The 25,089-nt window shown below is 45.2% G+C and overlaps 1 protein-coding gene across 2 annotated transcripts in view; it reads right to left on the bottom strand.

Moving 5' to 3' along the window:
- The window catches only part of LOC143988323 (glutathione S-transferase 3-like), a 41,143-nt gene extending 22,727 nt beyond the window's left edge, over nucleotides 1–18,416 (bottom strand). The window contains exons 1-4 of one of the 2 annotated variants that reach the window (XM_077487794.1): nucleotides 18,309–18,410; nucleotides 15,839–15,910; nucleotides 2,670–2,771; nucleotides 2,536–2,587 (exon numbers count right to left, since the gene is read on the bottom strand). In XM_077487794.1, coding sequence (XP_077343920.1) covers nucleotides 2,536–2,587; nucleotides 2,670–2,756 — 139 coding nt within the window. In that variant the 5' untranslated portion in view covers nucleotides 2,757–2,771; nucleotides 15,839–15,910; nucleotides 18,309–18,410. Of the gene's footprint in view, nucleotides 1–2,535; nucleotides 2,588–2,669; nucleotides 2,772–15,838; nucleotides 15,911–18,308 lie in introns of both variants that reach the window. The other variant, XM_077487793.1, reaches the window with a different exon arrangement.
- Nucleotides 18,417–25,089: the final 6,673 nt, after the last annotated feature.

Consider the following 25,089-nt stretch of genomic DNA (forward strand, 5'->3'; position numbering starts at 1 on the left):
ACTTTTACTTTTTTTAATTTGCCGCCGTTCTTCGCTCCCGTGCGCCGTAACACCGCAGGGAACGGAGCTCGGTGGCATTCGGCACTGGGAATCGAGCGGAGGACAGCTCACTCACACAGCGCGGAGGACATCGCTGGATCCAGGGGACAAGATAAGTAACTCTCTCTGTGTCCTGCCCTGCATCCAGCGATGCGATCCTGAGTCTGGCTCGGGGTTACCGCTCCTATCAGTAAAATCCTAACCCGAGCCAGACTCGGGATTACTGCTAGGGGGGTTAAAGGGATGCCGAAACTGGGCAGTAAGGGGCTAAAGGCTGATTCCACCTTTTTCAAAAAAAAGTAATAAATACACTCATATTGTAAAAAAAAAAATTGCATGTGTAGCACCCTGTAGCTTAGGCAGGGAGCTCCTCACAAATTGACTTGCCAGGAGTAGGGGTGAGCTCAGGTGTGTTCGCATGGGCCACGTGCAGAGCCCGCCAGGAAGTTGGCACAGCGCTGTGCTAATCACAGGCAGTGAGACATTGCCCCTATGTGCGGCTGCAGAGATCGGGCAATGTCTCACTGCCTGTGATTAGGGCAGCACTGCGCCGACTTCCTGGCGGGCACTGCACGTGGTCCATGTGAACACGCCTGAGCTCATCCCTAGCCAGGAGTAGTTATCCTGGTTGATTGATAGAGATCTATTGATTTCTCCCTAAGTTTGGGCTTGTTGCACTTTTCTCTTCTAGCACTAGGTGGCGGGGTACTTGGTGGTACTAGATTAGAGAAGGGCAACCCAAGGTCAGGTTATGGGTATATGGGGTATCTCAGCCAATGGGCAGGGGTTTTGGACAATTCCTTGGCCTGCTGGGAGCACCTATATATTTGGATGGAGTCATGTGATCTGTGTTCTGTGCCACCTGGACTGCTGTCTGGGTGGACATGTAAAGTATGCTCCAGCCTGCTAGGCCAGAGATTGGGCCTATCCTGGGGGCATCTGGCTGCCAGGCTGTGTGAGGGCCTATCCAGAAGTAATATGGCAGCACAGGGTTGGGATTGCGGCTTGCACTCCTACCAAAAGTGATGTTTCTACCGGACAGAGAACCTGTCGTGGTTGGAGGTAGAAGGGGAGCTGTCACCACTAAGGGACCAACCACCTTTATTAGGGACCACAGTGAGTAACTGAAGCAAGTACCGGAGTATTCTCACCAAGTGGGCATGGTGTAGAATAGGGAAACTTCAGGCGGTGATCAAGTCAGGGACCCAACCAGCGGAGGTGACGCTTGCAAAGCAGCCTTGTGTGTCAAGCTAGGGACTGAGCCGGTCAGCATGAGTGAAGCTTGAGGGGTATCTGGAGTGCCAAGCTAGGGAACCAGTAGGGAAGCTTGAGGGAGATACCACTGCAAAAGACTGAAGGAGCTGAAGGGATTCAGAGTCAGTGAATCAGAGGGTCTAGTGAGACCGGGAGCTCAGTGTTGAAGAACTACAAGAAGCAGTTGTAGTGAAGCCGAAGGAACTGTTACGTTTGTGTTAGGAACTGTTAAAGACTGTTGCCATAGGAGTCAGTATTCCTGAATGTAAAGATGCGGCGCCTTGCTGGGGCTCTTCCTTGCACGGCTGTCTTCCTATTGAGGTCTCGGAGTATTCCAATTGAATCTACAACTACGTAAGGGTGTCCTGGCCCTAACTTTGTTTCCCCCCAAAATACAAAAAGGACTGTTAAAAGAAATAAAACCTTGTTTACATCCAAGAAGTGTCTTGCACCCAATGACTTTTACCATCTTTGCACCCACTATGCCTCACAACCCACTACATATGGAAAGAAGTCAGCTATCTTTGGCCTTCAAGGTCCTCATTAGACTGGAAGAAACTAAAGACTTTGCTACACGTCATTTTCTTTTTTTTTTTCATCCAAAGCATTGCAACTGTGATCAGTGGGTGGGGGATGTAGACTGTGACTCTGGTTCATACTGTGCATCATGTAACACGGTCGTAACATTTTAGCTTTTAGGCTGGGTTCACACTGCTGCGGGGGGAGATCCGGATGTGATTCGCACCGCAAATCACATCCGATCTCCGTAGCGATGCGAGTACAGCCATACAGATAGTATGGCTGAATTCGCATCGCTCCCGCAGCAAACTCGCACGGGACCCTTTTTTTGGTCCGCAACAGAATCGGATCGCATGGGGGTTCACACCATGCGATCCGATTCCTGTGCGAGTCGGCAGATCGCACTGCGATATGCGGACGGATCTGGGGGTGTCATTAACATATCATTGACACTCCCAGCCGTCCGCATAGGGCAGTGTGAACTGCCGGCGGGAGTAATGCGATGCGGGAAAACGCCGCGGATTCGCGGCGTTCCCGCATCGCAGCGGTGTGAACCCGGCCTTAAAATCAAAAGATCATCTCACTGAGAGAAATGTAGTAGTATAAAAAAAATATGAATTTTGCTAGAGATTGTGGTCATGATCCTGAAATCTTGATGTAATGTATGTCAGTGTTAGTAAATGTGGTTTTGTTTTAGTATATAACTTTTTTAGTTAATCATACCTTTGAGTAAGGCTTCATACTGCTCCCTTGTTTCTAAGATTTCTTCTTCAAACTGCAGAAAAATGCAAGTTCGTTAACAACTTTGTAGTTATGAAATCATCAGTCATAAATAATGTAAAGCACACATACAGTACCTCAATTCCAGCTGCAGCAAGCAGCCAACGGATGGATTCCATTCTACCTCTGCCATCAAAGTAATAAAGTTTGGGTTTTCCAGACATCTTTCAGTTCTTTCACTATGTATAAGTATAATCTCTGGGTAAGTCATAGTAAATTCATATAATAACGTACAAAATTCAAACTATCAGTGATCACCTGCAACAGGTAAATATCTTTAAATATAAGCAGGCAGCACAGGTGGCCTTAAAGGGAAAGTTTATTTCTAGCAATCACATATTTTCAGTTGCTTTTTCAGTGTATACAATCATTTTCTATATGAATCTCAAATTTCTGCATACATTCCCTTCTATATTTTTGTCATAACTGTTGAGTGTTGTAAATTAACTACTTTGACTGAACCTCGTTCTGCCTATTTGCTTAATGGTCGGGGAGACAAGATAGCCACATAGGGAGTACATCCTTTTAAATGAGTCAGCCGACCCATAGCCTTGCATTGTGTAAATGGTCAGTAAGGATCCATTCACACTTGTTGTGCGACTTGTCATGTAACTTTGGACATCAAAGTTGCATGACAAGTCATTCCCCATGTTTTCCAATGATAACCATTCATATATACATGACTTAAAGTTGCAGCAACTTCAGAGAACTTCATGCACTACTTTGGTCCGACTTTCATGTAACTTGAGGGCCAAAGACTTCAATGTTAACCTCCAGAAGTTGCATGAAAGTCGTACCTGAATGTTATTAAAATGCAACTTGTATGCAACAGTTGTCCATTATCACTGGTCAAAGCCAAAGTCTTATCCATGATGCACCTGTCCAAAGTTGCATTAAAGTTGCACACCAAACTCAGCAATACTTTGGAGTTGTACAAGTGTGAATGGAGCCCTAAGCATAACCATTGTACAGCACAGTGAAGCAGGAATCCTGTTCCTATGTTCCTGTAAAGTCTTTATATGTATTAAGTACATCAAGCCGATCTCATTTACCTATCTATCTAAATGAATAAACAAAAAACATATACAAGTCCCTACTCAGAAACTCTGTTGGGTTCTAACTGCTATGTTGACATCCTTATGATCTGCTAAGTGATAGCACTGCAGGACAATACTGGCGTTTTTAGATTTCTTATGGCTACCAGTGGTCCTAATACAATATTTTGACCATAGAGAGCTATGTAATAACTTTAGCATCCTTAAGGCTGGGTTCACACTATTGCGAATGGGATGTGAATTTCCCAGCATCCGATTCGCATGTCAAGGGATTGCGACCAGCTCTCTATGGAGCCGGTTCACACATCTCCGGAGTGGCTCCGGTGCAAATTGCACAGGGGTCCTGTGCGCATTTTGGTCCATTTCAGTTCCGAATTCAGCCAAAACTTCAGGCTGAAATCAGACCTGAAAGGGTGACCGGGGACGCACCAGGCTCTTGTGAGCCGCTCCATGCTGCAGTGTGAACCCCTAAAGGGGTGTAGGGTATATACTTGCTCTTTTGCATACCATTTAACACAGTTTGTTATATCTGTTCAGTTCAATGCAAAAAATACTTGTTGATCCTGCCAAAAATTCAGTGAATGTACAACTTTCAGTACAATTAGCCTGTGCTGCACTGTTGTCCGTTACCAATGTTAACAGTCTTTTGCAATTCCTTCTGTGGACTACATAGCACCCCCTCACATTACAGAAATGAGAAGGGGAGGTGTTCTGTAGTTTTAACACACTTTCTAACCTAGAGTTACAACTCTGCTCCTCCACAGATAGAATACAGTGTGTCACAAATCAGTTTTGCTAATCATTTGTAGTTTACCAAAATTCAAAACTGATCTGTTACTTGTAGTTTTACAAAAAATATGGTCTGGTCTTACCTCCTTGCTACACAGGACTGGAAGATGTAGGTGTTGCCACATCTCACCTGCTGATTATTATAGTTTCCTTCATGGCCACTTACTGTCCAGCCTTCCAATCTTCCTATCTATTGTGTTCAGGGTGCCCTTAGGTGCATGAATACAGGCATGCCCCACGTTTAAGTACACAATGGGTTTTATTTACTAAAGCTGGAAAGTGCAAAATCAGGCTCACTTCTGCATAGAAACCAATGATCTTCTAACCCAAGCTTGGTGAATTAAGCTTTGGTAATAAAACCTGGAAGCTCATTGGTTTCTATGCAGAAGTGAGCCTGATGTTACTTTCCAGCGTTAGTAAATAAACCCCATTGTGTATTTAAAAGTGGGGTATGCCTGTAACAGGTTGTGCTGCAGAACCCTCTAGTATTCTAGTATTTCTGAGCTGCCCAGACTTATGCTGCATACACACGATTGGATTTTCTGACAACAAATTTTTGATGGGAGCGCGTGTAGGCTCCATCGGACATTTGTTGACGGAATTTCCGGCAACAAAAATTTGAGAGCTGGTTCTCAAATTTTCCGACAACAAAATCCGTTGTTGGAAATTCGGAGGGTGTGTACACAATTCCGGAAGCGCTCGGTCTGGTAAAACTAGCGTTCATAACGGAGATAGCACATTCATCACGCTGCACATTTTTTAATCTTTCAATGCAGCACATTCTCTTCTTATTTAGAATGCTAGAATAATGAAGTTGTTTTGCTGCTGATATTCACACAGAGCTCTCACAAACTGATTTCTTTATTATTTCTTGTGATCTCAAAAATAATAATTTTTATTTTTTTCGTCAGATCTCCATAATAATGTTTTGAATTTTCATAGTGATCTTTTATTTTATTTTTTAATTTTTTTAATGAAGAATTGACAATTGATCCAGCGCTGCTGTCTCTTTCTTTTATTGTTATAAAAGGGGTGGTTTACCTGCCACAGACAGGGCAGCTCCCTGTACATATCAATGAATATGAGTATAAAGTTCTGATCGTTCAATAGATCAATTTTCTCTGCAAGACACAACACAAGACAAACCCTAATGTCAGGCTAAACTCTCAACATCTTGTCCCAATATAGGCCTCAATCTATAAGCAGTATAGGCCCAAGTTAAAATTGTACCTTCTTTATCATGATCGGCGCTTCCGCTACTCCTTCCTCCGCTCACAGATCATACGTAGGACACACGCATGTTACACTTTATATACACTGCGCATGCGTGAAACTCTGCCTGCCCCTGACCTTCTATCTAGTATATTCCCGTCCCTTCTCTTTCGGTGCAGTGGGAGAGCACATGGCGGAGAAAGAACAAGTGCATAAAGACAGCAGCAGCCCGGAGCCACAAACGTCCAGATCTCGGAGGATACTTAAGGCCTCACATATGTCCTTTGGTGAGATGGTGGACATCTTGAAGAGGGCTGACTATGATGGGAAGCATGGACCTTACTCAAACCCAAATGTGAGAAAGGCCAAGATCGTGACTAAAGTTGTGAAAAGCCTGCCGAAGAATTTTGGGGTACGGCGATCCAAGGATCAACTGATGAAATGATGGTCAGACCTCAAATTGAGGGAGCAGGATCAGTACAGAAGAATCAAGAGAGTGCTGCAAAAAAATGAGTATTTTGTTGTGTGTTCCTATTATTATTATTATTACTACGTTAGTGCTGCTCCATGTGCTTTTCTTTACTGTTGTACAGTTTAAAATGGCATTGCTGATCGTTTTTTTTTCCAGCTCTCTCCTAACGCTCAGCCTCGTGAAGAGGGGGAAAGTACAGCCCAGGTGGGGGGTGTCTGGTGAAGAAACCCCCCCACCCCAGACTTACCGGAGGTCTGCCCTCTAGCTGGAGAAATGAAGCCTGCTGCTCCTGACACAGCGTGATCTCTTGAGGAAGCATGAGAAGGTACATGCTCCATACAGCTCCCAGTGGTGACACCATTTACTTTTTAAAGGAGACATTTCATAAGAAAATTCAAAAATTTCTTAGAAAACTCCACTTACCTTTCCCGCCGCAGGGCTTTCTGTGGTAAAACCAACAGACGCAATCTTCACCCTTCACAGTGGGTTCCGTTAACAAACCTTCAGGAACCAGGGAACCCACAAACCTGGACCTGTAATAACACCCCGCCAGTAAAACTTTATAGCTTTAAATACCAAAAGTACTGGATCCCGGAAGTCCAGCTCTATAAAAAGAGACAAGTTTACAAGAAAATAAGCAGATAAGAGGCCCAGGCACCATTCAAGTTGGCCTAAAAGACACCATGAATGGATCTGGCTGCATAGCTAGCCCCAGCGGGGATTGCTCCAGTGGAGCTCAGCACAGCGCATCTTTACTCGTGTCCAACACCTTAGACACTGGCGAAAAAACTGAGGTACTCCCAGTAGAGGGAGGGGTTATATAGGGAGTGGACTTCTTGTCTTAAGCCGTGCCAGTGTCCATCACCTGAAGGTGGCCTCTAACCTACATAGTAACTACTATGGCTCTGTGTCCTGTAATGTACGATAAGAAAGAGCCGCTTTCTATTGTAAAGGTCATGGTAGAGATCATAATTGTGTTGGTGCAAATGTGTGCTTATACTGAGGCTAATCTGCATGAAAAGTTATGAATACTTTGATTATATAAATGTTATATATACATGAGATTAATATCGTATATGTATACTGGATATATTTCTTAAAAAAAGGATTAGAGGCTGCAGGTGCAAGTCAGTTCACCAAGTGTATTAATCAAATCTCTTCTAAGGCTTTTACAATAGAGAGTTGTTTCTTTTCTTCTTATGCCGCGTACACACGTATCAGACTATCCGGCGGACTTAGTCTGACAGACAAACCGCCAGACTTTCCGAACGAGCTACCTGCCCAAACACGCCACTTTTGCGGCGGACTTAGTCCGCCGGACTATCAGCCATACTTTTGAAATGAACGGACTCGCCCACACACACAGAGGAAAGTCCGCTCATTTTGAACGTGGCTCCAGGTAGCCGGGACCAGCGAAGGAGGCGTCGCTGGCCCTGTAACCTAATATGGACTTAAAGGGGAATCCCTACGCCGAAAAAACGGTGTGGGGGTCCCCCCCAGGTCCATATAAGACCCTTATCTGAGCACGCTACCCAGTCGGCCAGGAAAGGGGGTGGGGACGAGCGAGCGTGCCTCCTGAGCCGTACCAGGCCGCGTGCCCTCAACATGGGGGTGCCTTGGGGAAGGGGGGGTCGCGCAGCCCCCCCACCCCAAAGCACCTTGTTCCCATGTTGATGAGGACAAGGGCCTCTTCCCGACAACTCTACCCCTACCCATTCACCTGTGAAAAAAATGTAAAAAAAAACACAACACACAAGGGTTAAAATAGTTTATAGTACAGCTCCGGGGGTCTTCTTCTGTCTTCGGGGTCTTCTCGCCGGACTCCTCCGCTATCTTCTGCTATCTTCTGCTAGCTCTTTTACTAGTGGAGGAGCCCGGCTTTCTTCTTCGCTGCTGCCCTCTTCTTCCGACTTCGGGGGTCTTGTCCCCCTCTTCGGTTCTTCTTGCCGGGCCACCGCTCCTTCTTCTAGCTCTTTTACAAGCGGTGGCCCGGTCTTCTGTCGCCGCTGTCTTCTGGCCTTCTGTTCTTCCCACCCCCTTTCTTGGCCGGCCGGGGTAGTGTGCTCGGATAAGGGTCTGATATGGACCTGGGGGGGACCCCCACGCCGTTTTTTTGGCGTAGGGATTCCCCTTTAAGTTTATACCAGGTGACGTGGCCAGCAACACTTCCTTCGCTGGTCCCGGCTACCTGGAGCCGCGCTCAAAATGAGTGGACTTTTCTCCGGGCGGGAAAAGTCCATTCATTTCAAAAGTACAGCGGACTGGCACACACACGGCCCTACTGTCCGCCGAAATGCGAGTCTGGCGGACAGATTGATGTGCAAAACTCCAATCTTAGTTCGCTGGCCTTTTGGGTAAAAAAAAGTCCGCCGGAGCCTACACACAGGCGGATTGTCCGGCGGACTTTAGTCCGCTGGACTTTTCCACCGGATTGTTTGATTGTGTGTACGCAGCATGAGTATGTTTATGACGCTGTCAGTGGATTGCCAGAGAGCTTGTGATTATTTATTTGGGGCAAGGTGTATTTTAGCAGAAAGAGTAGCTTCTTTCTTAAAAGTCAAAAATCCTCTTTTTTTTTAACTGGATGAAATGAGCAAAGAATAACGTGCTAATGAGGCTCCTATTTGTAATGGCACTCGCTGTTTACCTTTTTTGACGCCTATGAGAGCCTATGGCTCTAATCAGGCCTTAAAAAAAAAATACCTATGGCTCTAATACCTATGGCTCTAATCAGGCCTTAAAAAAAAAAATACCCCGCCGCTGTAATTCAGGCGCCAGCCATGGATAGATTCATGCATTGCATGAATCTATCTGTTGGTGATAGAGGGGTGGCTGGAGAGAGGGGGCAGCGCCCATACGCCCTTATAGACACACCGCCACTGCTGTAGAATGACATTTTACTAATAATTTTGTTTTCTTTCTCTGAGGTACAATGAAAATCAAAATAGATATTCTCTAATCCAATTGACTTTGTAAAGGGTTTGCCCAACTGTGTGTATGCAGCCATTGCAACAGAAAGAGTGCTGTATTGCTCCACGCTTGCAGAAATCCATTTATATTAATTGAGAAGAAAAATAATATTTAAGAAAATATTAAGTGTTATTATTATTGCTATTTGCCAAGCTAAGGCTTGTTATTAGAGGTTTACTGGCATATGCAGCCCACCCAATTATTTTTTCAATACTGACATAAATCCAAGCTAGAGTAACAGTGATACTTGTTTCTGGAGTCTTTCCCATGGAGTTTTTCCCTGAATTAAAACAAAGAATATTTTGTTGAGATCTGGCAGGAAAACAAGTTCAATGCTGCTTATTCAGCACTGACAATGAACAGAACCCAAAAACGTATTTTGTCAGGAAGATTGGACCCTGCAATTTGTTTAGAGATGGTGGTAAAGAAAAATACTTGTTTCATAATATATTTGTAGTACCCTCCTAGTTAGGCTGCTGGGTACATTTAGTTTTTGGCTTCACTGTAATGAGTGGAGCAGTGATTGATAATTTTCTGTCTGTTCAGGTTTTCCTAAACTGGGTGTTTGATTTTTCCCCGCCTGTCTTTGGAAGAAGCTTCCAGAAAATAGGGCAGAAATATGCAGATGATCAGTATGGATATTTATCTTGCCCTAGCTAATCCCTGGAAGGAGGTATTCAGAAAGTGGCTGGGGAGGTGATAAATGTTTGGGAGGCTCTGGGTATCTTTCCTCTTCAGGGAGAGTTCTAGTCTTGGAGAGGTTCTGAAACAGTAGTTTGCAGTCTTGGTCTCAGCAAGAGTGGGGTTGAGGGCCCAGGAAAGACTACTAAAGGAATGTACACTAGAGTGCAATCTTCTAAAGTCCTGGATCTGGAGAAGGATCTATTTATCTCCATCACTGGGGAGATCTACCTATGGAGGCTGGGTGGCTGGTAGCTACAAGAACATTGTGATTAAAGACCTTGCTGTGGACTTGCGCTAGAAGCGATCTAAGTGTAAGAGGTCTGTGGCTGCTCTAATATAGTCCTAATAGACTAATAGTCTAATAGAGTCCTAGATATAATGGCCATTCCCTGTTACCTCCAGGAAAGGCTGCTGTAAGAATATTAGTGGGAAGTGTGTCCTCCCATTATTCCTATTGATCATTTTGGAGTATCCCATGTCCTTAACCCAGTGATGGCGAACTGTCAGGGAAATAGCCGCAATCTCACGAGGTACGTTCGTGTTAACGCGCGTCGGCGCCTACGTAAGCGCAAAGTAGTTTCCAGACGAATGACCGACGCGACGTCTAACCGGGCGGGCATACGCGGTGATGCCACGAATACACAACGTACTCGACGTAGACGTACGATCGCTCCGACGCGCTCGCGACGTGACCCGGTCATCTCACCCATTTAAACGATCGCCTGTTACTCCTGCATTGCTGGATTATCGTCAGCTCTCCTGTGAACCTGTACCTGTGCTTCCTGTTATCTGATCTCCAGTGTACCGACCCGGCTTGCTTGACCTGCTCCTGTTGTTCTCCTGGCTCTGACTCCTGGCTTGTACCCGACGTTCCTGATCTGCTTCCTGCACCTGATCCCGGCCTGTTTTGACCATTCTCTGGACTTCCGCTGCCTACTCTCGGATTTCCTAGCACAGTTGCCCATCTAGGCTTGCTTACCCAGTACCTGGCCTCTGCTGCTGCTACCTGGCAACCTGTGCTACTGTGGGCACTGCATCCCTGTGTCAACTTCAGGGTTGTGCTGCGCTCGGCCGCAAGGGGAGCCCTCTCAGCATTTCGGCCTCACTCCTGACCGTGACACGAACCTTGATACATTTCCCATGATGCTCATGCACTCTGCAGTGTAGTTGAGCATCACGGGAAATGTAGTTCCAAAACATGTGTGGTGCCAAGGTTCGCCATCACTGCCTTAACCCCTCTCCTGTTTAAAGTTTCTCTTTTAAAAAAACATTGCCTAAATCCTGGAGCCAAAGTGTGTGGACTGGTGCTTGGAGTGGTGGGCAGCCTCTGGACTTTTAGGGAAAAAAATATTTCCAGTGGCGCAACATTTTACGATTCCAATAGTTGAGGAACAAATGAGCAGCTATCTTGCATTACTGTATGCAGAGTACTTAGGAGGCTATGCACATCTAGAGTTAGCATTTTTGTCCATTCTTTGCAAAACAGCTCAAGCTCTGTCAGATTGGATGGAGAGCGTCTGTGAACAGCAATTTTCAAGTCTTGCCACAGATTCTCAATTGGATTTAGGTCTAGACTTTGACTGGGCCATTCCAATACATGAATATACTTTGATTTAAACCATTCCACTGTAGCTCTGGCTGTATGTTTAGGGTTGTTGTCCAGCTGGAAGGTGAGCCTCTGCCCCAGTCACAAGTCTTTTGCAGACTCTGACAGGTTTTCTTCTTATGCCGCATACACACGACCGGACTTTCCGGCAGACTAGGTCAGACGGAATCATTCCGTCGGATAGTCTGATCGTGTGTGAGATAGTCTGATGGTTTTTCTTTAAAAAAAAAAATCAGACAGACCTAGAAACAAAATCTGTCCGACAGACTCAATTCCTATCGGGAAAACCGACCGTCTGTATGCTGGTCCGACGGACCAAATACGACACAAGTGAAGCCATTGGCTACTGGCTAATGGACTTTCGGACGGACTTTAGTCCGTTCGCGTGTGGGAAAGTCCGCTCGTTCAGAAGTCTGACGTAAATCCGTCGGGAAGACTGTCAGACATTTTCTGCCAGAAAGTCCGGTCGTGTGTACGTGGCATAAGATTGCCCTGCATTTGGCTCCATCCATCTACCCATCAACTCTGACCAGCTTCTCTGTCCCTGCTGAAGAAAAGCCTCCCCACAACATGATGCTCCAACCACCATGTTTCACGGTGGGGGGGGGGGGGGGCGTGTTCAGGGTGATGTACAGTGTTAGTTTTCCGCCATACATAACATTTTGCTTTAGGCCAAAAAGTAAAATTTTGGTCTCGCCTGACCAGAGCACCTTCTTCCACATATTTGCTGTCTCCCCCACGACTTCTCGCAAACTGCAAACATGACTTCTTATGGCTTTCTTTCAACAATGGTTTTCTTCTTGCCACTCTTCCATAAAGGCCAGATTTGTGGAGTGCACGATTAATAGTTGTCCTGTGGACAGATGCTCCCACCTGAGCTGTGGAACTCTGCAGCTCCTCCAGAGTTAACATGGGCTTTTTTGTTGCTTCTCCGATGAATGCTTTCCTTGCGCAGCCAGTCAGTTTAGGTGGACAGCCATGTCTTGGTAGGTTTGCAGTTGTGTCATACTCTTTCCATTTTTGCATTATGGATTTAACAGTGCTCCGTGAGATGTTCAAAGCTTGGGATATTTTTATATAACCAAATCCTGCTTTAAACTTCTTCTCAACTTTATCCCTGACCTATCTGGTATGTTTCTTGGCCTTCATGATGGGGAGGGGGGGAAGCTGCAGGGCGATCCTATACACACAAAGCCATCTGGTAAGAAGAGCTGCAGTGTCAGGACTGTGAAGCTGGAGAGGAGGGAGAGCACAGCGCATCTCCCGGCTCCTTTCCCTAGGGGGACACCGGGACGCCACTGCCTAAACTCCTCTCGCCCTTTGTGCACTGCAGTCAGTGCCTGTGCCTCACATGCTTCTTGTGCACATCAGAGGAGGAGGTGGGTGGAGCTAAGCAGTGGGCGCAGACATGGGCGTCCGCAGGTAGGGGCAAGGGGGGTCAAGTGCCCCCCCGGAATCAGATCTTAAATTCAGTACAGTTGCATCGCTATTGGGGTGCGGTCAGCCCGCACCCGGGTTCTATCCGCCAGTGGGGTAACATCATGAAGGTGCTGTCAAGCCCCCCTCCCCATTAGTGTAGTATGACTTCGGACTCTTTTCCCTGTTCAGTCCAGCAGAGAACTCAGCGTCACTGTGACAGGAGAAAGGTGAGCTGCGGGCTATCAAATGTTTCCCCCACTTGCCCCCCCTTTCTCCTGTCAGGGACAAAAGATGGCGGTTCTCACCAGGTTCCCTGCCAAGCTTCCTGCCCGAGAGACACCAGAGAGAGAGAAACGCTGCCCAGTCCCGCCAGAGAGAGCCACACTGCCCAGTTCCACCAGAGAGAGAAAAACCGAGCCACTACCAGGGTACAGACATGCTACAATACTGACCAGAGTAACCCTAGGGCAGTGATGGCGAACCTTGGCACTCCAGATGTTTTTGAACTACATTTCCCATGATGCTCTTGCACTCTGCAGTGTAGTTGAGCATCATGGGAAATGTAGTTCCAAAACATCTGGAGTGCCAAGGTTCGCCATCACTGCCCTAGGGGAACCCAAAGTGAGCGATCGTCCAGCCGGAGGGATCACCGTTGTAGTTTCACTGGGTCTGGTAAGAGGGCCTGTTGCCCATTATCTATTACTTATCCTAGGGACTGTACTATGTCTGCAGTCTCTGACCATGATAATGTGATCATGACATTTTCGAAAAGGGCGGTGCAAGGGTGACCCTAAAATAATGCCCCCCCTGAAAAAAGTTCTGTGGACACCCATGGGCATGGAATAGGAGGAAGTTGAATCCTCCTCCGCTCTGAATGCTGGGTCTCTGCCTCTCTTCTCCTCGTAATGTCACTGGTTGCTAGATGCCAGGCGGCCCGTGGCTAGCAATCAGTTTGGGCAATGAGCCAGGTGCCAGTGGTGAAGCACCTAATGCAGTCTCCATCGGGCAGGATCCCACCCCAGGCTTACAGTGAGTAACAGTGGCGATACCAGGGCCATTTTAAGAAGAGATCTCTGAAGTGCAGCAATATGGCGCCCATAGCACTTGCCATATCTTTCATACCCTGGATATACCACAGAGTGGAAGACATTGGCTCCTGCTGCTGTCAATCAAATGCTGTGAGGAGGGAGCTGTAGGCGGGGCCAAGCCATGTTGTGTGAGTCTATAGACACACAGCTTGGCTCAGGATCAAGTGGCTCTCTATGGTATCAGACACAGAAGGGGAGGAACCAAGATCACTGGTGGGGAACCCCAGAAGGAGGTTCGGGGCTGCTCTGTGCAATTCAATTGTACAGAGCAGGTAATACTTGTTCATTATATATTTTTTAAGGAAAAATTTGCCTTTAGAACCACTTTAATTACTAATTGTACTAACACTTACAGGAAAATGTGCAGGCACACACACAATATATTTAAAGGCTAATGCCACCTTTTGCACCAAGTTACACCCCCCTTCCCGAACAGCTTGCAGGGGCTCTTCACCTCTGAACTTTGCATAGCTGTGTGGATGAAGATCTCTGAACGAATAAACCACCCACTGAGGCAGACGGCTGCACTAGTAGTCCATTGACACGTCATCCAGCTCTCTAACTGAAAGTTTGTACCTTGGACCAAACAGAGAGCCAGAGGAAGAGCATGCTGGAGCCTGGCATTGTACTTGCTATCCACTGATCATGGTTGCAATGCTTTGCAGGCTGATTTACAAAAAATATAATTTTGTGCATTTGTTTTTTTGTGAAAGGTGGACTAAACCTTTAATTTTAGTTAATTACATACCACATCCTTGCCCATTGCGATAACCAGTTTCAGTGTGTTTTAATTCAGGCTTGCTTTTCTGTATTTTCACAACTGAATTGCAAACGTGCATTTATAGAATCTTCTGCTAAAGATTATCGCCATAGCAGAACTTGTAACAGATACGGGGTCTGGCTACACCATGGTTTATGTAGGTAGCATTTAACAAATATATTTCGGCACAATAAATGTATATAAAGTTTATGAACTTGCATACAATTACAATGAAAAAATGAGACTTGCATATCAATATATAGGAATTGCCTGCAAGGTGAATATTTTTAATGGATCATTGCATCTATGGAAGTACACCACAAGGCAGAGATGTGAACCATTTGTGCAATGCAGTGAAAAAATGCCGCTGGTGTGTCAACACAAGTTGTGATGCATGAGCAGTCCAGTCAAAATGAATAAGCCATGAAATATTGCGTGTACGTCAGCGCACCACAATCTGATGGATTCATTCAGTTGTAGTTTGACAAAATCTAATAATGAAGAAAATACTGGGGTTAATTTCAGCTCAGATGCTGCTGCACTACTTACAGTATAGGAGTTGTCGGTTACTTAAATGGTTTATAGAAAGTGAGATACTGTTGCAGTTTAGGGACCTATTTAGACTTACGTGTTGCAATAAAACACACAATTTAGCACTTGTTACTGTAAAGAATGGCACTTTGTATAGCCATTCACTTAGATGGCACTTAAAGTGGTTGTAAATCCTTACAACCAACTTTGACCTACAGGTAAGCCTAGATTAAGGCTTACCTGTAGGTCCAAGAAATATCTCCTATACCTATACGGTTTAGGAGATATTTACCCGAAGACAGCCACCGCTGTCTATGGCGCGCAGGCCGCAGATCGCGGCGATATGCCGCGAGTGTCGGCTCCCGTGCGCATGCGCATGCGTGGGAGTGACGTCATCCCAGAAGTCTCTCCGGGAAACATGGCAGCGGCGAAGAGGAAGACGGAGAACCGCTTCGGGGGCTTTGTTCTCAGGTAAGTTATTCATAATGAGCTAGTATGCTATGCATACTAGCTCATTATGCCTTTGCCTTACAGGGTGTGCTTTTAATAATAAAAAAAAACTAAACTAAACCCAGGACCCTGCATTAGCTATATCTGGTCTCCCGCAGTACACAGAACATGGAGATCCAATTATTTTAGTAAATATAAACTGCTAAATACCTTTTCTCATCAGCAGTATATAGCAGTCTTGTGACGTCTATAAGTGTTGAGCTGAGCACTAGTTAAAGCACACTGCCAAGAAAAAAGAAAAAACTCTTTAGCAATACACACCAACTTGAGCATGTGCAGAGTACCTCCAAAGGCTCTGTTCTATCAGGAGATAGATTGCGGACTGTGGAAGAAGGGGAGAATCAAACAATCTTTTTACACAATACAGAGGATTATCCCTTTAGGTTCCACAGTGAGTATAACAGGCATTATACTAAAAATGGGGTCGTGGCACTACCTTTTATATGGGCATATATACTACTACTGTACCCTGAGTATTTTCATTATAGCTGCATTGAACTAGTATGCCTATTGCAGAGCTACTAGCTCAATGCAGCTCTAATGAAAATACTCAGGGTACAATAGTAGTATATATGCCCATATAAAAGGTAGCGCCACCGACCCCATTTTTAGTATAATCCTTTTATGTAAAACTCTGGTAGGGGAGTTTTATTTTTAGGGGAATACAAAAAGCTGCGCAGCTTTTTGTATTTCCTTATTGTTGTTAGGTGTGTGTATCTCACTTACTGCTGCTGCCTTTTTTATAGATTATTGCACCCTTTAGTTGTTTCACTCAAGCACAGTTTATTTTTCCTTTATTTTTAGGGGAGGCTGCAACCGAGATTGTTGACCTAAGTGCCGCTTTTTGCAATAATAGTATAACAGGCATGCTTTACTGCATATACAGACTGATTATGTTATGGGTTTAGTAACACTAAGTGGTTTATAGAAAGTGAGATACGGTTGTTAGAGATGCACCAATACTGGTATTGTTGCCGATACCAAGCATTTAAGCGAGTATCGGTACTTGCCCAAATGCTCTCGATACCGAAACCGATACTTTGCATCAATACAAAACGAATAGGCGCTAGTTGCACTGCAAAGAATCGAATGCAATTTGAACAGAAAGCCGATGCGATTCTTGTCTGAATCTCATGCGATTTACATGTGTGTGTACAAAGGTAATAAAGTGTCATCTAGTCAGGTTAAACAACGTTAGAACTCACAGTACACATCTGGTAGCAAATCAGGGTGCTGGAGGTGCTCACAGGGCTGGAGATGTAGAAGTGGTCTGCCCCCAAGCTGACATCACTTGTGCCCTATACCCGCGGGGTCCTAGAACTTCTCCTCCAACCCTGTGAGCACCTCCGGTGGCCCTGACTAGATGGCGTTTTATCCTCTTTGTATAGATACACACACAAGCAGTGGGGGAAATAAAATTTTATTCGTACAGGAATCACACTGCATTCCTGTTCAAATCTCATGCGGTTCTTTGCAGTGTGATTGACACAAATTGCATCGCAAGGTATTGGCGAGTACCTGACAAAAAGTATCGGTACTCGTACTTGCCGATAAAAAAACGCTATCGATGCAACACTAGTTGCGGTTGTAAATGTAGAAGGTTTTTTTATTTTAATGCATTCCGATAAAAAGTCTTCTATATGCAGTAGCCCCCCTCAGCCCCCCCTAATACTTACCTGAGCCCCATCTCTCTCCAGCGATGTTCACGAGACACAGCAGTGGTGCCATTGGCTCCTGTGGCTGTCAGTCAGCCAATCAGGGAAGAGAGGTGGCGGGGTCGGGGGTCCATGTCTGAATGGACATACAGAGCTGTGACTCGGCTCCAGTGCCCCCATAGGAAGCTGTTGAGTGTGGGGGCACTCGATAGGACTAAGGGATCAGGGACAGCAAAGAGGGACCCGAGAAGAGGAGGATTGGGGCTACTCTGTGCAAAACCAACTGCACAGAGCAGGGAAGTATAACGTTTGTTATTTAAAAAAAAAAAAAAAAAACACGTGACTTTACAATCACTTTAAGGACCTATTTTGACTTGTGTAGCGATAAAACACACATTTTACCACGTGTTACTGTAATGCATGGCACTTTGTATTGCCATTCATTTAGGTGAAACTTAAATTCATAATTAAGCCTGGAGCTTTAGGTGGAAGACAACAGCTCTAAAGCCTGTTGGATCAAGGTATAGGATAAGTAATAGGCCTCATCCCTGCACCCCTAGACTAAATGAGCATATAACCCTGGTAATGAGGGGGACACTACAAGAGCACTTTAGGGTTTATTTATTAAAGGCAAATCCACTTTGCACTGCAAGTGTACTTGAAAGTGCGGTCACTGTAACTCTAAGGGGGGGGATCTGAAATGGGGGGAAGCTCTGCTGATTGTATCATCCAATCATGTGCAAGCTAAAATGCTGTTTTTTATTTTCTTTGCATGTCCCCCTCGGATCTACAGCGACTTTACTTCCAAGTGCACTTGCAGTGCAAAGTGGAGTTGCCTTTAGTACATAACCCCCAGTATGTCTTGTTTCCAAGAAAAGAACATATTCACATTCAACTTTGCTCTTGGATCAATGCATTATACAGTGGTACCCTGTGCAAGTAAAATAATAATCATAAGCACTTACAAAATAGCAGATTGACAGATCCAGGCTTCCCTTTGGATAAACAGCAGCTGCAGTGTGAATTGAAGCTGAGCTCCTATCAGTTACTTTATACTGGCAGAGAAGAAGAGAAGGGGTGAGGGGGAGTGTCTATCACTTTATAGAATCATACTGGGCAGCACAGCATAACCAGTACATAACAATTACCACAATCAGATCCGCTACACAGGGAAAGCAGGATAAAGTGCAATTTACGCCCAAACTTATTATTTTCATTCAAGCTTTACATTGTGAAAGGTTAGATTGACGGTGGTCTCTAAGGCAAAAAAAAAAAATGTTATTTTTTTTTTTTCTGATTAGGTTTTCCGGCAGTTTTGACCACACCACAGATTGCAAAATGTACATACACTATATTGTCACAAGCATTGTGACACCTGTCTTTACACGCACATGAACTTTAATGGCGTTTTAGTCCACAGGGTTCAATATTGCGTTGGCCCACCCTTTGCAGCTATAAAAGCTTACACTCTTCTGGGAAGGCTGTCCACAAGGTTTAGGAGTGTGTCTATGGGAATGACCATTCTTCCAGAAGCGCATTTGTGAGGCCAGGCACTGATGTTGGATGAGAAAGCCTGGCTCGCAGTCTCCGCTCTAATTCTTCCCAAAAGTGTTCTATCGGGTTGAGGTCAGGACTCTGTGCAGGCCAATCAAGTTCCTCCACCCCAAACTCGCTCATCCATGTCTTTATGGACCTTGCTTTGTGCACTGGTGTGTAGTCATGTTGGAACAGAAAGGGGCCATCCCCAAATTGTTCTGACAAAGTCCGGAGCATGAAATTGTCCAAAATGTCTTGGTATGCTGATGCCTTCAGAGTTCCCTTCATTGGAACTAAGGGACCAAGCCCAACCCCTGTAAAACAACCCCACACCATAATCCACCAAATGATTTGGACCAGTGTGCAAAACAAGGTCCATAAAAGACATGCATGAGTAAGTTTGGGGTGGAGGAACTTGACTGGCCTGCACGGAGTCCTGACCTCAACCCGATAGAACACCTTTGGGTTGAATTAGAATGGAAACTGCGAGCCAGGAGTTCTCATCCGCATCAGTGCCTGACTTCACGCACGCACTCCTGGAAGAATGGTCAAACATTCCCATATACACACTACTAAGCCTTGTGGACAGCTTTCCCAGAAGAGTTAAAGGAGAAGTATGGGTTTTATTTTTATTTTATTATTGTTTTTAGATTTATACTTACCTAGGTGGATGCAGCATTGATCCAATGCTGCATCTGTTCCCCCTGTGCCTCTGCACTGAAAACCGAGCGATCGAACATCGCCGATCACTCGGTTTTCACAGCTCCGTCAGCAGAGAGCTGTGGCCTGTCAGTCGCAGCTCTATGCTCTTCTCCCTCCACACTCATTGGAGTGCTGAGCTGAGAGGCCGAGATGAATATCAGTCCAGGAAACCTGGCGGATCCAGTCTTCCATTGCTGGGATGACGTGGTGCATCGACCGATATCCGTGACTTCAGCAGAGAGCAGACTTCAGCTTTAACTGGACTTTTACTTAAGGCTGAGTTTTCACTATTGCGGCTCACAGCAGGAGTCTGGTGTGTCCCCATTCACTGTTCCAGATCCCATTTCAGCCCACATTTTTCGGACCTGAAACAGACCAAAAGACGCACAGGGCTCCTGTTGCAAATTCGCACTGGAGCCGCAGCAGAGATGTGTGAACCGGCTCCATAGAGAGCTGGTCTCAATCTCCTACCATGCGAATTGGATGCGGTGGAAACCCACATCCAATTTGCATAGGTGTGAACCCAGCTTTAAAGCTCTTAAAACCGCAAAGGGTGGGCAATGCAATATTGAACCCTACGGAGTAAGACTGGGGCGCCATTAAAGGTCATGTGCGTGTAAAGGCAGGCGTCACAATACTTTTGGTAATATAGTGTATGAACTTGGCACTGACTTCACACATTAGTGGATAAAAAGGACACTTGGATTAAACTGTTAATGATTAGAGAAATATTGCACAGACTGCTGTCCCTGTGGTGTCAAGACAAACATTGACAGGAATGGGCACAGATGGCAATACAATCCCTGCCATTCTAATCTCTCCCCTCACTCTGCTAAGAAATGATGTATATTTGTTTCATTTTATGTCCACATTAGAAAGATGTATCTTCATTTTTGACCATCCAGTACAAAAATCTCCATAATTACAATGAAGTTACTATTAAGAATCTGCTACCCATTCACAATAGCACCCTTGCATTGTAGTGCACTGCAATGCACTACTGTGCGTTGAGGTGTGCTTGGATTAAAAAAAAAAAAAAATGTAATTAATTAAATTTAACGCAATGCACAAATGTAAATGAGCTCCAAGGACCTCTCTAGGTGTTTTGCATCTTACACCTAATATGGCAGTATTTGATGCTATTTAAACCTTGTCTTGTTATATTTATTTAAACTAAGACTGAGGACAGAGTTGTCTGAAAAAATAGTTTGCCTGCTAGAAATAAAGTTAGCTTTTAACTGCTTCAGCCCTGGAAGATTTTACCCCCTTCCTGACCAGAGCACTTTTTGCAATTCGGCACTGCGTTGCTTTAACTGAAAATTGCGCAGTCATGCGACGTTGCACCCAAACAAAATTGACGTCCTTTTTTCCCCACAAATAGAGCTTTCTTTTGGTGGCATATGATCACCTCTGCGGTTTTTATTTTTTGCGCTATATACAAAAAAAGAGCGACAATTTTGAAAAAAAAAATGCAATATTTTTTACTTTTTGCTGTAATAAATATCCTTTTTAGGCCGATATGTAGTCTACATTTTTTTTTTTTACCAAAAATATCGCAATAAGCATATATTGATTGGTTTGCACAAAAGTTATAGCATCTGCAAATAGGGGATAGTTTTATGGCATTTTTATTATTATTATTTTTTATTAGTAAAGGCAGCGATCTGCGATTTTTATCAGGACTGCAACATTATGGCGGAGAGATCGGACACTTATGATACTATTTTGGGACCATTTATACAGATATCAGTGCTATAAAAATGCACTGATTACTGTGTAAATGACACTGGCAGGGAAGGGGTTAACCACTAAAGGGTCGATGAAGGGGTTAAGTGTGTCCTAGGGAGTGATTCTAACTGGGGGGGGGGGGGGGTCATATAACAGCGATCACGGCTCCCGATGATGATAGCATAGATAACTGGACAGTTGACCACCCTTGGTAATCCATCTTTATATGCGAGTTACAACACAGAGGGGAGGGGTAAATTTGCTCCTAAGTTTCTAAGGGTTAACCAGGCTTCTACAGAGAGATTTTTTTCATCATTAATTTTAGGCAGCTGAAAGGAATTTACAAAGATAGCTTATCTGCATAGACTAACTACCTAAGCCTAAAAACAATGAGTCATACAGTGAAAGTCCTTAATTAAAACTTGGCTCAAACAAAAAGGTCTAAAACACTAACGAGAAAGAAGTGTAAGATAAAGCACATTCTTTAGAAACAAGCTTGTGAAATGGAGGGTAGATTAAAAAATGGAGTGACAGTTTATCATATGCTCTATTACAGATGACATGGAGCGGTCATCTCTGTCATGACACAAGGCAGAACGGGGAAATGCCTTGTTTATTATTATTATTCAGGATTTATATAGCGCCAACAGTTTGCGTAGCGTTTTATGTTTACATAGCTACTTCCCCATTCTGAGGCTCTGTGACACGATGGCCGGGAGATTGGTGGACATAGAGTGCGCCAGTCCCGCAGGCACGGTCACGTTGTACACGGCAGGTGCATGTATGCCTGATTTCCCCGCCTCTTAAAGGGGGCGTACAGGTACGCCCATTTGCCCACCGCTGTCATTGTGCCGACGTATATCGGTGTGCAGTGGTTAAGAGAGATGGTGTTCTAGCTGACTTGTCATATGTATAAGAATACATAATAAAATGGTGATCCAGGGATTTAGCACATTGTAACCCCTCACATATACCCAGTGAAGTGAACAGCCTCAGATGATACAGAGATTAAACAGATCTCCCTACATAAGTTTTACATGTATATCTGCTGTCTTCAGCTTTATATACTGTTTAGAAAGTGCACATTCTGTTAGAATTTTCTAAGGAGGAAAGGCACACACGCCCTCTTCACATAGACAGAGACTTGCAGAGCTGTGCTGTGAATATACCAGCTCTCTGCTGATCTATTTATAGTACCCACCCTGATACAAATTTTTTTTCCCCTTGTTAAACATACATGATAGTACATGTGAACTACTTAAGCAGCAAAGTTTGCAGGTCTTGCCCCTTTTTTGCACCCTTACAGCCCACCTCAGGGAAATCTCTTGGGATAATTGCTTGTTTTGTCTAGGGGAGAGGATAAAAAGCTGTACTTACTTGATCCTCTGCTTCCTTGTGCTCCCCTAAGACCTGGCAGTGGATTGCCCCTTGCCTTCCTCTCATCCAGTGCAGGGCTATGGGCCCTGCATTGACGTTGATGATGTCAGGACCCTAGGCCTAGATACTCTGCTGGTGCCTGGTCTAGCAGTGGGGAGGACTGGATAAGTAAATCACTTTTACTGTTTTCCTAGACCTAAACAAGCAATTAACCCTTTTCAGTACAAGTACATTCATTTTTTAGTTTCTCGGAGTTGGGCTCTAAGTGACTGAATGCTTATATTTTGGGACCATTCTGAACACAATGTGTGATTGTAGAAGTTGTCTTTATTAGCACTGCTTCTACAGCTTTTGCCATAGTGCTGGAGATAAGGTGCATTCCTCTCTGTAGCTGAAAATTGAATTAAATAATGTTGTTGTTAACCAGTTCAGCAATCATAGGAGATAGCAGCATTATAAACAAGCAGCTGAGAGCACAGTTGAATACATTTGATCATATTTAGTAAGGTTGAATAAAGACACAAGTCCATCCAGTTCAACCTGAGTGAGTGTCTACAATTGTCCCTATCCCTGTACATTGCACACACATGTTGGTCCCACCCTCAAGGAGCCCACATTCTAAGGTCCCCATTCATATACTAGGGCCAATTAACCTACCTGCATGTCTATGGAGTGTGGGAGGAAACCGGAGTACCTGGAGGAAACCCACGCAGTTACAGGGAGAACATGCAAACTCCAGGCAGGTGGTGTCGTGGTTGGTGATTTGAACCAGCGACCCTTTTTACTGCTTCGCGAGAGTGCTATCCACTACACCACTGTCTCGTGACGATTCCTTAAGGCTGGGTTCACACTGCTGCAGGGGGAGATCCGGATGTGATTCGCACCGCACTGCAGTGCAAATCACATCCGATCTCCGTAGCGATGCGAGTTCAGCCATACAGATAGTATGGCTGAATTCGCATCGCTCCCGCAGCAAACTCGCGGGGGACCCTTTTTTTGGTCGGCAGCAGAATCGGATCGCATGGGTGTTCACACCATGCGATCCGATTCCTGTGCGAGTCTGCAGATCGCACTGCGATATGCGGACGGATCTGGGGGTGTCATTAACATTTCATTGACACTCCCAGCCGTTCGCATAGGGCAGTGTGAACTGCCGGCGGGAGTCATGCAATGCGGGAAAACACAGCGGATTCGCGGCGTTCCCGCATCGCTATAGTGTGAACCTAGCCTAAAACAGATTTCCTGTTTCAGGGTGGGTCTTTTCACTTGCTGTATGCTACATAGTACCCGTATATGCAGGGACTACAGTTGTGTCTCCTTAGGTTGTATGCATTAATAAAAACTTAGCCCCATAACCTAGGATGGCAAAGCACTCCCCTCCTCTTCCCCAGACTAGAGATCTCACTGTCTACTGCCAACTCTTACCTGTGAAGAAAAGAAGTTCAGGGAAGCAGCACCAATAGACCAGGAGGCAGCAACATTGAAAGTTGTAAACAAAGTGCTGGGGTATGAATGTTAACAAGTAGTTTACTGGGGAATGTTTATTTTATTGTGATGAATTTGTGGAACTAAAACTGTGAGGATTCCATTCTGCATTAAAAACTATAGGATGTTCTGGTATATGCTGGTCTTCAGATGGTTAGAATAAGATCACGTATGTAGCAGAAGCCATGATCTAGCCTTTAAGGTACCTGCAGAGCTGCCTAATCACTTGTACGGACCTGAAAAGGTGCCGCTGTCGCCATGTATCCCAGGGGTTCCACTACCCCTCCTACAGGCCCAGGATGTTGGGTGTGCAAGATCAGAGGGAGATCAGCAAACATTCTCTACCTGATCTACCCTCTGATGAAGCTGGAAGCTTCACTTTCCGTTTCAGGCTGTCATTCCTCCAGCTGCTGTAAAAGCTTTAATGGGTTGCCTATGGAAGTTTGTGTGTACCAGAGTTTTTCTATGTTTCCCAGGTGCATGCAGTTTTAGGCCGGGTTCACACCGCTGCGATGCGGGAACGCCGCAAATCCGCGGCGTTTTCCCGCATCGCATGACTCCCGCCGGCAGTTCACACTGCCCTATGCGGACGGCTGGGAGTGTCAATGATATGTTAATGACACCCCCAGATCCGTCCGCATATTGCAGTGCGATCTGCCGACTCGCACAGGAATCGGATCGCATGGTGTGAACCCCCATGCGATCCGATTCTGTTGCGGACCAAAAAAAGGGTCCTGTGCGAGTTTGCTGCGGGAGCGATGCGAATTCAGCCATACTATCTGTATGGCTGTACTCGCATCGCTACGGAGATCGGATGTGATTTGCGGTGCGAATCACATCCGGATCTCCCCCCGCAGCAGTGTGAACCCAGCCTTAAGGCTTGATATGTTTGGTATCCATTTCCTTGATGCAACCTCG

The sequence above is a fragment of the Lithobates pipiens genome, unplaced genomic scaffold, assembly GCF_037356315.1.
Source record: "Lithobates pipiens isolate NorthernLeopardFrog02 unplaced genomic scaffold, aLitPip1_a1.2 Scaffold_18, whole genome shotgun sequence".
Lineage (NCBI taxonomy): Eukaryota > Metazoa > Chordata > Amphibia > Anura > Ranidae > Lithobates > Lithobates pipiens.